At 37.2% G+C, this 14,769-nt stretch overlaps 1 protein-coding gene across 1 annotated transcript in view; it reads left to right on the forward strand.

The window, feature by feature from the left end:
* Positions 1–14,769, forward strand: part of GREB1L (GREB1 like retinoic acid receptor coactivator) — a 289,801-nt gene that overhangs the window by 172,030 nt on the left and 103,002 nt on the right. Inside the window, exon 5 of the mRNA XM_054583433.1 lies at positions 7,139–7,315. Coding sequence (XP_054439408.1) covers positions 7,139–7,315 — 177 coding nt within the window. The remainder of the gene's footprint in view (positions 1–7,138; positions 7,316–14,769) is intronic.

Raw genomic sequence — 14,769 nt, forward strand, 5'->3', positions numbered from 1 at the left:
CATGGCTCATTCTAAGGTAGTTATGAGTCTTCTCACTCAAAGCCCTGAAATTTTCTTTATAAAAATGTCAGTGAAATAGGGAAATATAATGCTGGACGTGCTTCAGTGGACCACCTTCCTGTCTTGGGAAATCCTCTATTTACCTAAGGCTTAAAGGAAGCTGAGCTATTTTTAGAGGCAATTTAGATAAGCAGATACTTAACACCTGATGGGCTTCTGTGGGTTACAATTCAGATGTAAATTTCAGTTGCTAATTTCTTATGTAAATTATTGGAATAGTGTAGGATTCCTGCCCTGCTGGGAGACAGTTGATTGTCTAAAACAGTGAAGAGCAACCAAATTTTAGGCCTGCAAATACTGCCTTGATTACTTTAGTTTGTGTTTACAGCTGTTTTAGTAAACTTTCCCTCCCCCCTCCCATTTAGATTACTCCTTAACCTTCAAGTTGGAGATAATTGGAAAATGCAAATCTGGTCTGTGAAGTGAAAACTTGGCTATTTTCTTAAGGAAATGCAGATAAAGTTTATAAAGAAGAGCCCTTTACTTTTAAAAATTAAAATAATTTGTTGCAAGTGTCTTGGTTTTAGGCAACATTTTATTTTACTCTCAGAAAATGAAACTATTTAGGGAGCACATTTGTCAAATAAATTGTTATTTGTATGCTCACCTCAATGATAACTTATTTTTCTTGCGTACTCTTTCCCAGACCTTCTAGTAGCTTCTAAAAGAAAGATTACATCTTTCTTTCAGGATTAGTTCAGAGGTAATTCAGAATTTTCCTACAGTGAGGTTTCTTTGCATTTTATTTGAGATTTTAGCTAAGATTTAATATTTGATCTTTATTAGGTGACTAATTGAACATATTTCTAATAGTGGAAAAAAAGAACCACCTGGTACAACAGATATTTGGATCCTGTAGGTTTTGAAATATAAATCATGTTTCACAGATTCTTCAACTGTCCACTCTTTACAGACACAGCTAATTTTCAGTCTGTAAAAAAAATAAATATTGCTCTTTGCATAATATTTTTCTTAATTGGGGATCGCTGATGGTATATTTTGTATATAATTAGCTGATCTGAATTCCAAGAATGAGGGTTTTGAGGAAAGTCAGGTAATAGGTATCACAATAAAAGGCCAGACCCTTGGCAGGTGTCCATGTTCTCAGAATAACTTTGAATTTAGGTACTTTTGTTTGATTTTGCAACCATTTTTTACCTTCAGTTGATTTCTTCCTGACCTGTTCTGAGGCTTAGCCTTGCCTTCTCTTTCTCACCTATTCTTTTTTCTCTTAATTAAATTGCCTGTGCAGCTTATTTGGTAATTAACTAGAAGGCAAAAAGATAAAATAGGACATTTTAAAAGTAGACTTTTTAAATAACAGTTTTAGATTTACAAAAAAAACTGAAAGAAATAGTAAGAGTTTCCACATATCCCTGCAGTTCCTCCTGTTGTTAACATCTTACACTAATTTTCATAATAACTGAAGTCCATAGTTTATTTGGGTTTCTTAGTGTTTACCTACTGTCATTTTTCCTGTTCCAGAATCCCCTAACAGGTTACCACATTAGATTTAGTTGTCATGTTACCTTACCTTCTTCTTAGCTGTTTCTCAGAATTTCCCTGTTTTTGATGACCCTGACAGTTTCAGGAATTCTTGGGCAGGTAGATAATGTTGTAGAAGACCCTCTGTTGGAATTTGTCTGGTGTTTTTCTCTTGATGAGATTGGGGTTATGGGTTTGGGATAGGAAGATCACAAACGTAAAGTGCCATTTTCATCATATTTTGTCAGGGGTACATGCTATCAACATGATTTATATAACTGTTGATGTTAACCTAGATCACGTGGCTGAGGGAATGTTATCTTCACTCTCTCCCCACCCCCAGCCCTGTCCCCTTTCCAAACCATGAAAGGATGTCACTATGCTCTAACCCACACATAATGAATAGGGACTTACACTCCACCTCCCTGAGGGTAGAGTATCTACATACATTATTTGGAATTCTATTACATGGGAATGTTTTTCTCGTTATTTATTACTTTATTCAATCATTTATTTATATTATTATGTACGTAATAGATATTTATTTTATGTTTGGGTTATAATCCAGTACTATTTTATTTTGTTGTTCAAATTTTTCCATTGGGAATAATTTCAGTTGATTCCCGTGCCCCTTTTACATACTCCCATCATTGTGAGGTTTTTAGCATAAAATAAAATATTTCATTTTTGCATTGTCACAAGTACTTCTTGAAAAAAGTTTAAGAGGAGTAAACTAAAATACACACTTTTCATAGAATCTAGTCATTGTTAAATAATGATTACTTATGACCTGTTGGTGTTCCTATCATAAATGAGAAAAACCTCAAAGTCTGTAGTACTAAAAACTATGTGATTCTTAATTTGAATGGACTGTGTAGTTTTCATTTTGCCACAGAAATCACTTCAAAATAATCATGATAGAAAATTCTGCTTTTTTTCAGGTATTTTCACATTGTGTCTTCTTGACTTTCTGTTTAGCCCAGAACCAAAATTGCTCTGTTTCGCAGTAATTTCCCTTTGCTGTGATATATTCCATGGAGGAATCTCATCAGAAATGTCACTTTCTAATCATGAGTCACCTTTCTGGCCTGCAAAATCATGAATTTTAAGGATTTATCAGCAAGTATGAGATAGGCCAATGCTGTCATAGCCCATTGCTGGCAGGGGCAGGTATAATCAAGTGCTCCCAGGATACAGCCTGTAAAGTTGGGTGAAAAGACTCAGCAAAAATAGGCAAGGAAGAAGCTATAGGAGTATGTCCCACACCAGATGGCAGGAAGGTGGCTCATTATATCAGCCAGAGAGGTGTCAGTGAGGATGAAGGAACATCTAACTTGAAGTCAAGAGACCTGAGTACTATCCCCACCTTTTCTACTTGCTAGGTATTTAACTCTGGGCCATTTTCTTTCATTAAAAAAAAAAAAAAGACTTCATTTATTAATTTTTAGAGAGAAGGTAAGGGAGGGGAAAAAAAAGGGGGAGGAAAATACCAATGTGAGAAAGAAACATCCATTGGTTGCCTCCAGTACACACCCTGACCAGCAACCTAACCCACAACCCAGGCACATGCCCTGACTGAGAATCAAACCAGCGACCTTTCCTTTTGCAGAACAATGCCCAACCAGCAGAGTCACACGGGTCAGGGCTGGGCTATTTTCTTAACCTATGTAGGTCCTAGTTTTCTCATTTACATGCTAAAGAGATTGGAGTAGTTACATAATCTTTAACCCACAAATCTCTCTTATAATAATATGTAATCTTTTTAAACCCTTGGGGATTTAATGACTAAAGATCATTGTGTGGTATGTGATAAAGAACTGATTTTAAGTAAAAGTAAGTATTTTATCAATTTATATTATTCATTTATACAAAAATGTCTATATTTTAACATGCAATAATTGCTGTTTAATTTAATTCGGTTGTGTAAGAAAAAGTATGTTTCGTTGACAAATTCAAAGATGAAATGTGCCCTGGCTGGTGTGGCTCAGTGGACCAAGTACCGGCCTGCAAAATAAAAGGTTGCTGGTTTGACTCCCAGTCAGGGCCCCAGAAGGGGGTGCGCGACAGGCAACTACATATTGATGTTTCTCTCCCTCTCTCTTTCCATCAATGTTATACTTTTTTGTGGGGGTGGAGAGGAAGGTAGCCAAGTGTATTTAAATGTTTTCCAGAATCAAAAAATGTCAAAATCTATTTTTAATACCCAAATTTTGGAATTTCTACAGTTTATGATTAAAAGGATATACTAGTTTGCATTTTTTATAATTTATGCATTTTTGCTCTATGTGATGAAAAAGTTTCAGGCTGGTGTTTGTAAAATTTCTCTACAAACGACATGTTTCTCTCTCACATATGAAAAAGCAAATTGAAATATAATCACTAATTATTTACCTTAACATTACTTTTCTTGTGTGTGTCCTAGAAACTTGCTGGTGCATTTTTTAAAAAGACTTTATTCATTTATTTTCAGAAAGAGGGGAAGGAAGGGAGAAAGAGAGGGAGAGAAACATCAAACTTCCAACCAGGGACCTGGCCCAAAACCCAGGCATGCACTCTGACCGGAAATCAAACCTGCAACCTGTCAGTTCACAGGCCAGCATTCAGTCCACTGAGCCACATCATCCAGGGCTACTGGTGTATTTTATATAATTTTATTTGATGAGTGGGGATCTAACTTTCATGTCTAGCAAATAGCATCCTTAGGCACATTTATAAAATTACATTTTTATGTTCATTAACAGAATCAGTGTTCCCTGAGCTTTCCAACAAAACATCATGGGTGTAAACTAAGCAACATTTCAATACATATGACTTACTATAAAAACAACTTAAAATTATACTGTAGCAAAAACCACTCACTGATGTAGTATTTAACAGAGTGAATCTTGGGTTCATTTAACATGTGCAGAATGGAAGATCCTCAGAACATTCTCTTTTAAAAATAGGATATTAGAATAGTTATTTATTAGGTTTGAAAAATTGGTAATGATATCTATTTAAGTTTCACTTGTAATTCTCAAGTACTTGGAATACCTTGAATCCCTGGGAGTTTGATAATCATTTGTTGGGGAATGTAGTATCTGATGATCTTGGGATTCTACATAGCTCTGATGTTCTAAAAAGGCTTATAATAATTTGCAAATTGGTATAGACTTGTGGTTCCATCTAGTTCACTCTTTTTAATATAGGGTAGAAAGGTTGTATTATTACTTAGCAAGAGACAACTCCCCAAGCATTCTGCTTTCTATCAATAGGCAATTGTGAACCTCTCATCACTGAATTTGGGAAGATATTTTATATATTCTGCCTTTTGGAGCAACTCATAATAAAGGTGATACTCTCAGGGAAAATGTGTTTCTAGGTTTATTGTCTATATGTAAAATAATAATTCTTTTGATTAAAAACGTAGCGCTCCTTTTAGGACTTGAAAATGCCTCCTAGATTTAATATTTGGTGGGAAAGTTTGTGTTCACCCCTCTGGACTATAACTGTTCTTAGCTTTTCTTTTGCTAAGTTGAATAGTATGCTTTTCGTCTGTTTCTATACAATAAACTTCCCATATCTTAACATCATTAAACTGGACTCATTATGTAACCTTGGGCTAGTTCCCTAAACATTGTGAGCTTTAATTTCTCTATGAAAAGGAGATAATAGTACCCACCTAGAATTGTTGAGAAGATTAAATGACATAATCTAAACAAACAGTATTTAGTACCTGACTTTTGTTAAGTGTTCCATAAAATTTAACTGCCATCAATAGATGCCACAATCCTCTCATCATCATAATCATCATTATCAATATCCAACTTCCAAAATTCAAAACAAACTGTGCATCCTGTCCTTTAATGAGGGTGGGGGCAGCAGAATTTTTTTCAGGGGGTTTATGTATCCATAAGCTCTAAAAAATGTTTGGAGACTGAATAAATAATATGATTGACATATATATATGACTATTTTTCAAATAAACAGATGGTATTGTGAATAATAAAATATAAATTCATTTAAAATTGTTAAAGAAGTCACAAAAACATTTTGATGTATTTCTCAATTCATGAACACTAAAAGTTAAATTTGATTTTTTTAACGTTAAAAGGGTATCTATAATCTTGAAATAGTTGAACTGTATTGTCCTTTTCATTTTAGCCTTCTGTTGACTTTTTTCAATTTTATTATGTCTGCTTTTGCAGTTTGGTGGTCCAGACCATATAGTAACTTTATATGCACTACAGCTTCATACAAAGTTTTGATGGGGTTTTTTTTTTCATTTCTTATGCACTAACTGATGGCATCCAATTGTTTGTTGGCATTCGGTTAATATCATAATACAAATCGATGATGGCAGAATCAGACATGGTTCTTCTCTACTTCCTGTTGGTCAGTGATGATAGTGGTCACCTCCAGATTGTATGTAAAGTTAGGTTTCCATCTTCCCTCTCCCACAACTCCCTCAAATAGCACCTTTCATACTTTTATTCAGCCTTATTTGGCTGCAAGTGACAGAAACCCACCTCAGACTCGCTTAGGTAGAATGAAGAAGTTATTGGGAAAATTCCAAAGCATAAGGTGTCTTGATCAAACCATGAGAAAGGCAGGCACAACAGGGTTTCAGGGATCCAAACTCTACCAGATGTTCCTCCCGTCCATCCTGTCTCTGCTGACACGCTTCTCTCACAGGGCAAGGAAGGGAGCTGCCACAGAGCTAACCAAACCATGCTCTCTCTGGTTCTATCAGAATTCTTAAGGAAAAGGCTTTAATTGGCCTAGTTTATGTCAGGTGCTCATCCCTGGACTGACCAACTATGGCCAGAAAGGGAGATATTACAGTGGCTCGGCTTGGGTCAGGAATATCACAACTGTCTCTCCTCCCCTAAGATATGGAGATCCTCCACTAGTAGCAACAAATAGCAGTCATCTGTAACATTATTTTGTGATTATCAGTTCCTTATACATTCTTCCAATTACCTACAATATGAGTTTTTAGAGAAAGATATCTTTAGCCCCAGGCCTAGGACAGCATCTCTTGTAAATGATTTTTAATAAATCATGTACTAATGAATTACTATGTGTTATGGTACTCAAAGTAATTATATAAGATTTTTTGGTCATATCTTGTCATTTCATATAATAACCAGTGAAAATAACCTAACAGTTCTGAATTCTAGTTCTGGCCCATTCATTTACGAGTCACCAAACTCTGAGTTTCAGTCTCTTCTTATGTGAAATGGAGTGCATCTCTGTTCTTTGATCATTCCTGTTTAGAGATGTGAATTTGCATTGAAAGTTAAAATACTATATTACATGCACATAAAAATTACATACATTTTTTCAAAGTTTGCCGTATATTTATTATGTCCTTACTTGTGAACAGAAAATATAAAAGTTGTAACTATTGGCTGCACAAATCAGAACACCTCCTTTAGTGTTTTTTCAGCTCTACTCAGAGGGGCACATACGATAGTGTCGTCTAGTTGGAGTATCTGGACTTTAAATTCAGTCCTTAATAATGATTCCTACAGGTAAATATACCTTCCAAATGGGTTATAAAGCATTTTAACCTCCCTAAATATTTCTGTGACCTTTTCCCGGTTTATAGGTTTTTGTCAAGCGGGAAAGGATTTGCGTTTGGTATCTCTCTGTATGGAACAAATCGACATCCCAGCAGGATTTCTTCTGGTGGGTGCAAAGTCTCCCAATCTTCCTGAACACATCCTAGTCTGTGCTGTAGACAAACGATTTCTACCAGATGATCATGGAAAAAATGCACTTTTAGGTGAGTATTTTCCCCAAAATTCCTAATGAGATGAAGGAATTAAAATACAAGTTTATTTTAAATATCACAGAACTTTTTTAAAAATGAAGAATTAGTTGAGAAATATTCTATAGTTTAGTGTCAGTATGAAACACTTTTTTAGTAACTTCTTAAAAGTTATTTTTCATTCTTTATTCACTCTCAAAATATTTGCTTTAATAAGGAGACTTTTAAAGGACAGCATGTAATTTATAAAAAATTAATATTTTATAAAGCTAAGTAGGATTCACTTTCTATAGAATCATTGATCTGGACCTGATGTCAAGTCAACAGTCAATTATTCACCTGTGGGTTTTCTACTTTTTAATTTATTTGTAGTTTTCTCTACCACTCCTTATTTATAACTACACTTAGTTGATGTGATTTTCATTTTATATTTAGCATTAGTTCACCCAAAACAAATAGGAATATATATTTATATATACAGTGTAAAATTATGTATATCTTTATCTCAGAGTTGTTGTACTTTCTGGTATGCTGTACTTTACACCCCCATGACTATTTTGTAACTACCAAATTGTACTACTTAATCTCTTCACCTTTTTTACCTAGCGCCCCAATTCCCTACCCATCTGGTACCCTCAGTTCATTCTCTGTATCTATGAGTTTATTTCTGTTTTGTTTGTTCTTTTATTTTGTTCTTTAGATTCCACACATAAGTGAAATCATATGGTATTTGTCTTTCTGCATCTGACTCATTTCACTAACCATAATACCCTTTATACACATCAATATTGTCATAAATGGTAATATTTCATTCATATTTATAGCCAAGTAATATCCCATTGTACATATGTATCATATCTTCTTTGTCCAGTCATCCACTCATGGGCACTTCAGTTGCTTTGATATCTGTGCTTTATGGACTTGTGTGTTTTTTTCCTTCACCAGGTTAGGGAAGTTTTCAGTCATTATTCCTTCAAATAGGTTTTCAATCCCTTGCATCCTTTCTCTTCTCCATCTAGTACTCCTATGATACAAATGTTGTTATGCTTGATATTTCAGATCCCTTAAACTATCCTCATTTATTTGATTCTTTTCTTTTCCTGTTCTGAGTGGGTGTTTTCTGTTATATTGTCTTTTATTTTTATTTTTTTTAATTCTAATTTAATTTATTGGGGTGACATTGGTTGATAAAATTATATAGGCTTCAAGTGTACAGTGCTATGATATATAATCTGTATATTGTATTGTGTGTTCACCACCCAAAGTCATCTCCTTTTGTCACTGTTTATCCCCCCTTTACCCTCTTCTATCTCCCCCCACCCACCTTTCCCTCTTGCAATTGCTATACTGTAGTCTGTGTCTAAGAATTTTTTATTTTTATTATTATTTTTTGGACTTGAACCTGATTTTTATTTTATTTTTAACTGTATTTTATTGATTATACTATTACAGTTGTCCTGATTTTTCCCCCTTTGCTATTCTCCACCCAGCTTCCCCCACTCCCTCAGGCAATCCTCCCACTCTTGTTCATATCCACCACTCATGGACTCATGCATGTAAGTTCTTTGGCTACTCCATTTCCTATATTGTACTTTACATCCCCATGACTATTCTGTAACTACCTATTTGTACTACTTAATCCTCTCACCTCTCATCCATTTTCCCACAACCCTCTCCCATCTCTTTATCTTTAACTTTTAGGATTTTAATTATGATGCTTCTTAGGGTGGGCCTCTTTGCACCCATCTTGTTTGGAACTCTCTGCACTTCCTGGACTTGCATGTTTATTTCCTTCACCAAATTAGAGAAGATTTCTTTCATTATCTTTTCAAATAGATTTCCAATGTCTTACTCTTACTCTTCTTCTGACATCCCTATGATGTGAATGTTGGACCTCTTGAAGTTGTCCCAGAGACTGCTTATACTATCCTCATTTTTTTGGATTCCCTTTTCTTGTTGTTTTGTGTGGTTGTTTTTTTCTTCCTTATGTTCCAAATCATTGATTTGACTCTCGGCTTCATCCAACTCTACTGTTGTTTCCCTGCAAATTGTCTTTTATTTCAATTAGTGTATCCTTCATTTCTGACTGGGTCTTTTTTATGCTCTTAAGGTTCTCACTAGTTCCTTGAGCATCCTAATAACCAGAATTTTGAACTCTGTCCCTGACAGATTGCCTATCTCCATTTTGTTTAGCTCTTTTTCTAGAGTTTTGATCTGTTCTTTCATTTGGGCCATGTTTCTTGGTCTCCTTTTTTGGGCAGCCTCCCTGTGTTTCTATGTATTAGGTAGAGCCGCTTTGATTCCAAGTCTTGGTAATGTGACCTTAAGTAGTAGGTGATCTGTAAGGTCCAGTAGCCGTGACCTTCCCTGTCACGCAACCTGGATACTTGAGGTGTGCCCTTCATATGGTCTGAGTACACCCTTCTCTTGTAGTTGAGCCTTGGTTGCTGTTGGCACATCAATGGAAGGGACTTACCCAGTCCAGTCAGCTGAAAGGATTGGCTGTGACCACTTACCACCAACCTCCTCCCTTCATAGAGTATCAGCTGTGAAGGGGCAGGGTGGTGGTGCTCCCTCACCTGGTCTGTAGCTGTCCACTGGGTGCATAAGCCCTGTGGTTTCCTGGATGGTGCAGGCCAAGGTCAGCCTCCACCTGAGTTTTACCTAGGACCAGCCTGCCTGAACTATAAAGCAATCTGAGATGGCTGCTACTTGTGCTAGGCTTGGAGGTTTTCAGGTGGAGTCAAGCTATGAATCTAAGCTGGCTGCTGCTAGTGCTGGCCAGGAGCTCACTAAGGCCAGCTGTTGTTTTAGGAAGTGGTGAAGAGGATTTAGGAAGTGGTGAAGCATGAGCCAAGACCAGCCATTCATATGGAAAAGCAGCTTGGACGGGCTGGTAAATTGGGTGGGGCAGAGTCTCTGGGGATTTACAAGGCGTCTCAAACAGTGTTAGCCTGGTTGATGGAGTCTCAGGTATGGCATCAGCTTGCCAGTTCTGTGGAAGAAGGGTTTAGAAAAGGTACAATGTCGTCTACTGGCCTTGATGCCAGACATTTCAGTTTCTCCCTCTATGCCACTGGTGCCTTTCAAGCTTCCATCCCATTGCTGGAGCTCAGAAGGAGTGAGTTTGAATAGATGAGTCAGTGTGTGGACTCTTTCAGTGGAACTTTTTGCGGCTCCAGAAGTTTCTTCAACTGACTCAACCCCCACTGGTTTTTGCAGCCAGAAGTTGTGGGGACTTATCTTCTTGGCACTGGAACCCTGGGCTGGGTCGTCTAGTGTGGTGCTGGGACTCCTTGCTCCCAAGATATCCCTCCAGAGTTTTTATCCACCACACATGGGTGTGGGACCAGCCCATTCCGTGCCTGTGCCCCTCCTACAAATCTGGATGGATGTGGTTTCTTTACTTCCATTGTCAGACTTCCATTCAACTCGATTTCTGTCAATTCTGTGACGACGGATTTGACAGATGACAGATGACAGATGACAGAGTGATGGTTGTTCTATATTTTGGTTAATTTTGTTGTGGTTGTGCAAAGAAGTGAACCATGTTTGCCTATGCTGCCATCTTGAATGGAAATTCTGGTCTTGCTTTTCACCTCAGAGAATAGGCAGAGGAAAAGATTTTAAAAAATACCTCACACTAATCTTTTTTATTTTTAAATACATTTGTCTCTGCCTACCCCCCACCACTTTCCCATGCCCCCTTCCTCCTTCCCTCCCTCAGCTCTTCCCCTTTGGTTTTGTCCATGAGTTCTTGCTATATGTTCCTTGACTTGCCCCTTCCCTTCCTTTTCCCCGCCCCCCCTTCTCTCTTGTCTCTGTTGATTTCTTTTCCTTTCAGTGTTGCTGATCTTATTTTCCTTGCATCTTTGTATTGTTGCTTAGGTTCCACTTATAGGTGAGATCATATGGTATTTGTCTTTCGCCCCCTGGCTTATTTTGCTTAGCGTAATGCTCTCCAGTTCCATCCATGCTGTCGCAAAGTTTAGTAGTTCTTTTTTTCTTTCTGCTGCATAGTACTCCATTGTGTATATGTACCATAGTTTTTTGATCCAATCATCTGCTGACGGGCATTTAGGTTGCTTCCAACACTTGGCTATTGTAAATTGTGCTGCTATGAACATTGAGATGCATAGGTTCTTTTGTATTGGCGTTTTGGTATTCTTAGGGTATAGTCCCAGCAGGGGAATAACTGGATCAAAAGGCAGTTCCATTTTCAGCTTTTCGAGGAAATTCCACACTGCTTTCCACAGTGGCTGCACCAGTCTGCATTCCCACCAACAGTGTACTAGTGTTCCCTTTTCTCCACAGCCTCGCTAGCACCTGTTGTTTGTTAATCTGTTTATGATGGCCATTCTGACCGGTGTGAGGTGGTACCTCATGGTGGTTTTGATCTGCATTTCTCTGATGGCTAGTGATGCTGAGCATCCTTTCAAATATCTCTGGGCCCTCTGTATCTCCTCCTTGGTAAAGCGTCTGCCCAGGTCCTTCGCCCATTTTTTGATTGGATCGTTTGTCTTCTTGGAGTGGAGTTGAGTGAGTTCTTTATATATCTTGGAGATCAAACCTCTATCTGATGTATCATTAGCGAATGTATTTTCCCATACAGTTTGCTCCCTTTTCATTTTGCTGATGTTTCCTTTAGCCATGAAGAAGCTTCTTATTTTGATGAGGTCCCACTTGTTTATTCTTTCCATTATGTCCCTTGCTTTAGGAGACATATCAGTTAAAAAATTGCTGCGTGGGATATCTGAGAGTTTCCTGCCAATATTCTCCTCTAGGACTTTTATGGCATTGTGACTTATATTTAAGTCTTTTATCCATCTTGAGTTTATTTTTGTGTATGGTGTCAGCTGATGATCCAATTTCAATTTTTTGCATGTAGCCATCCAGCTCTCCCAAAACCATTTGTTGAAGAGGCTATTATTGCTCCATTTTATGCTTCTGCCCCCTTTGTCAAATATTAGATGCCCATATAGACCTGGGCTTATTTCTGGGCTTTCTATTCTGTTCCACTGGTCTATGGGTCTGTTCTTGTGCCTGTACCAGATTGTTTTGAGTATAGTGGCTTTGTAGTAGAGTTTGATGTCCGGTATTGTGATCCCTCCTACTTTGTGTTTCTTTCTCAAAATTGCTGCAGCTATTCGGGGTCGTTTATGGTTCCATATAAATTTTTGAAATGTCTGTTCTATTTCTGTGAAATATGTCATTGGTATCTTAATAGGGATTGCGTTGAATCTATAAATTGCTTTGTGTAGTATGGACATTTTGAAGATATTAATTCTTCCATCCATGAGCACGGTATATGCTTCCATTTATTTGTGTCTTCCTTTATTTCTTTCTTCAATGTTGTATAGTTTTCTGCGTACAGGTCTTTTACCTCTTAGGTTAAATTTATTCCTAGGTACTTTATTGTTCTTCTTGCTATATCGAATAGTATTTTTTTTCTGATTTCTTCTTCTTCTATTTCATTGCTGGTGTACAAAAATGCCTTTGATTTCTGAATGTTGACTTTGTATCCTGCTGTTTTGCCAAATTCACTTATTAGGTTGAGGAGTTTTTTGGTAGAGTCTACAGGGTTCTCTATGTACACTATCATGTCATCCGCAAACAATGATAGCTTTACTTCCTCCTTTCCTATTCAGATGCCTTTTATTTCTTTTTCTTGTCTGACCGCTGTGTCTAGGACTTCCAATACGATGTTGAAAAGAAGCTGTGAAAGCGGACATCCTTGTCGTGTTCCCAATCTTAGTGGGAAAGCTTTGAGTTTTTGCCCGTTGAGTATGATGTTGGCTGTAGGTTTTTCATATATGGCCTGTATTATGTTGAGGAATGCCCCCTTTATTCCCATTTTGCTGAGTGTTTTGAACATAAATGGATTCGGTACCTTATCGAATGCTTTTTCTGCATCTATCGAGAGGATCATGTGGTTTTTGTCTTTTATTTATGTGATGTATCACGTTTATTGACTTGCGTATATTGAACCATCCCTGCATCCCTGGGATGAATCCCACTTGATCGTGGTGGATAATCTTTTGAATGTATTGCTGGATGCGGTTTGCCAATATTTTGTTGAGGATTTTAGCATCTATGTTCATCAGTGAAATTGGCCTGTAGTTTTCTTTCTTTGTAGGGTCTTTATCTGGTTTTGGGATCAGGGTGATGCTGGCCTTATAGAAAGAGTCTGGGAGTCTTCCCTCCTATTGGATTTTTTGGAATAGTCTGAGAAGGACAGGGGTTAGCTCTTCCTTATATGTTTTGTAAAATTCTCCTGTGAAACTGTCCGGCCCAGGGCTTTTGTGTGCCGGGAGTTTCTTGATGACTGCTCCAATTTCCCCAGCTGGTATCGGTCTGTTCCAGCTTTCTGTTTCTTCCTCCTTCAGTGTTGTAAGATTATACTTTTCTAAAAATTTGTCCATTTCATCAAGGTTTTCAAATTTCTTGGCATATAATTGTTCATAGTAGTTTCTGACAATCCTTTGTATTTCTATGGTATCAGTTGTTATTTCTCCTCTTTCATTTCTGATATTATTAATTTGGGTCCTCCCCCTTTTTTTCTTGATGAGTCTGCTTAAAGGCTTGTCAATTTTATTTATCTTTTCAAAGAACCAACTTCTGGATTGGATGATCCTTTGAATTGTTCTTTTCATCTCTGTGTCATTCAGTTCTGCTCTAATCTTGACTATTTCCTTCCTTCTACCTGCTCTGGGATTTATTTGTTGTTGTTTCTCCAGTTCTTGAAGTTGTAGTGTTAGGTCTTTTATTTGAAATATTTCTATCTTTTTTAGGTAAGCCTGTATTGCTTTGAACTTCCCTCTCAAGACCGCCTTTGCTGTGTCCCATAGGTTTTGGACTGTTGTCTGTTCATTTTCATTTGTTTCCAGAAATTTTTTGACTTCTTCTCTTATCTCATTATTGACGCATTCCTTGTTTAATAGTCTACTGTTAAGTCTCCATGAGTTTGCAAGTTTTTGAAGTTTCTCTTTGAGGTTGATTTCCAGTTTCAAGCCCTTGTGGTCCGAGAAAAAGTTTGGTATTATTTCAATTTTCCTGAATTTGCTGAGGCTTGCTTTGTGTCCTATCATGTGGTCTATCTTTAAAAAACTGCCATGAGCATTTGAAAAGAATGTGTATTTTTCTTCTTTGTGATGTAAGGTTCGATATATGTCAGTTAAGTCTCTTTGATTCAGTGTGTCATTCAGTGCCACAATATGTTTATTAGTGTTTTGTTTGGAAGATCTGTCCATTTTTGACAGTGGGGTGTTGAAATCCCCTACTATCAGTGTGTGGCTGCCTATATCTTTTTTGAAGTCATCCAACAATGTCCTTATATACTTGGGGGCTCCTCTATTGGGAATATATAAGTTTACAATGTTTATGTCTTCTTGATAGAGTCTTCCTTTAAGTATTATAAAGTGCCCCTCTCGGTCTATTTTTATGGCCTTTGTTTTGAAATCTATTTTGTC

The sequence above is a fragment of the Pteronotus mesoamericanus genome, unplaced genomic scaffold (genome assembly GCF_021234165.1).
Source record: "Pteronotus mesoamericanus isolate MK-2021 breed Mesoamerican mustached bat unplaced genomic scaffold, CSHL_Meso_final contig_74, whole genome shotgun sequence".
Lineage (NCBI taxonomy): Eukaryota > Metazoa > Chordata > Mammalia > Chiroptera > Mormoopidae > Pteronotus > Pteronotus mesoamericanus.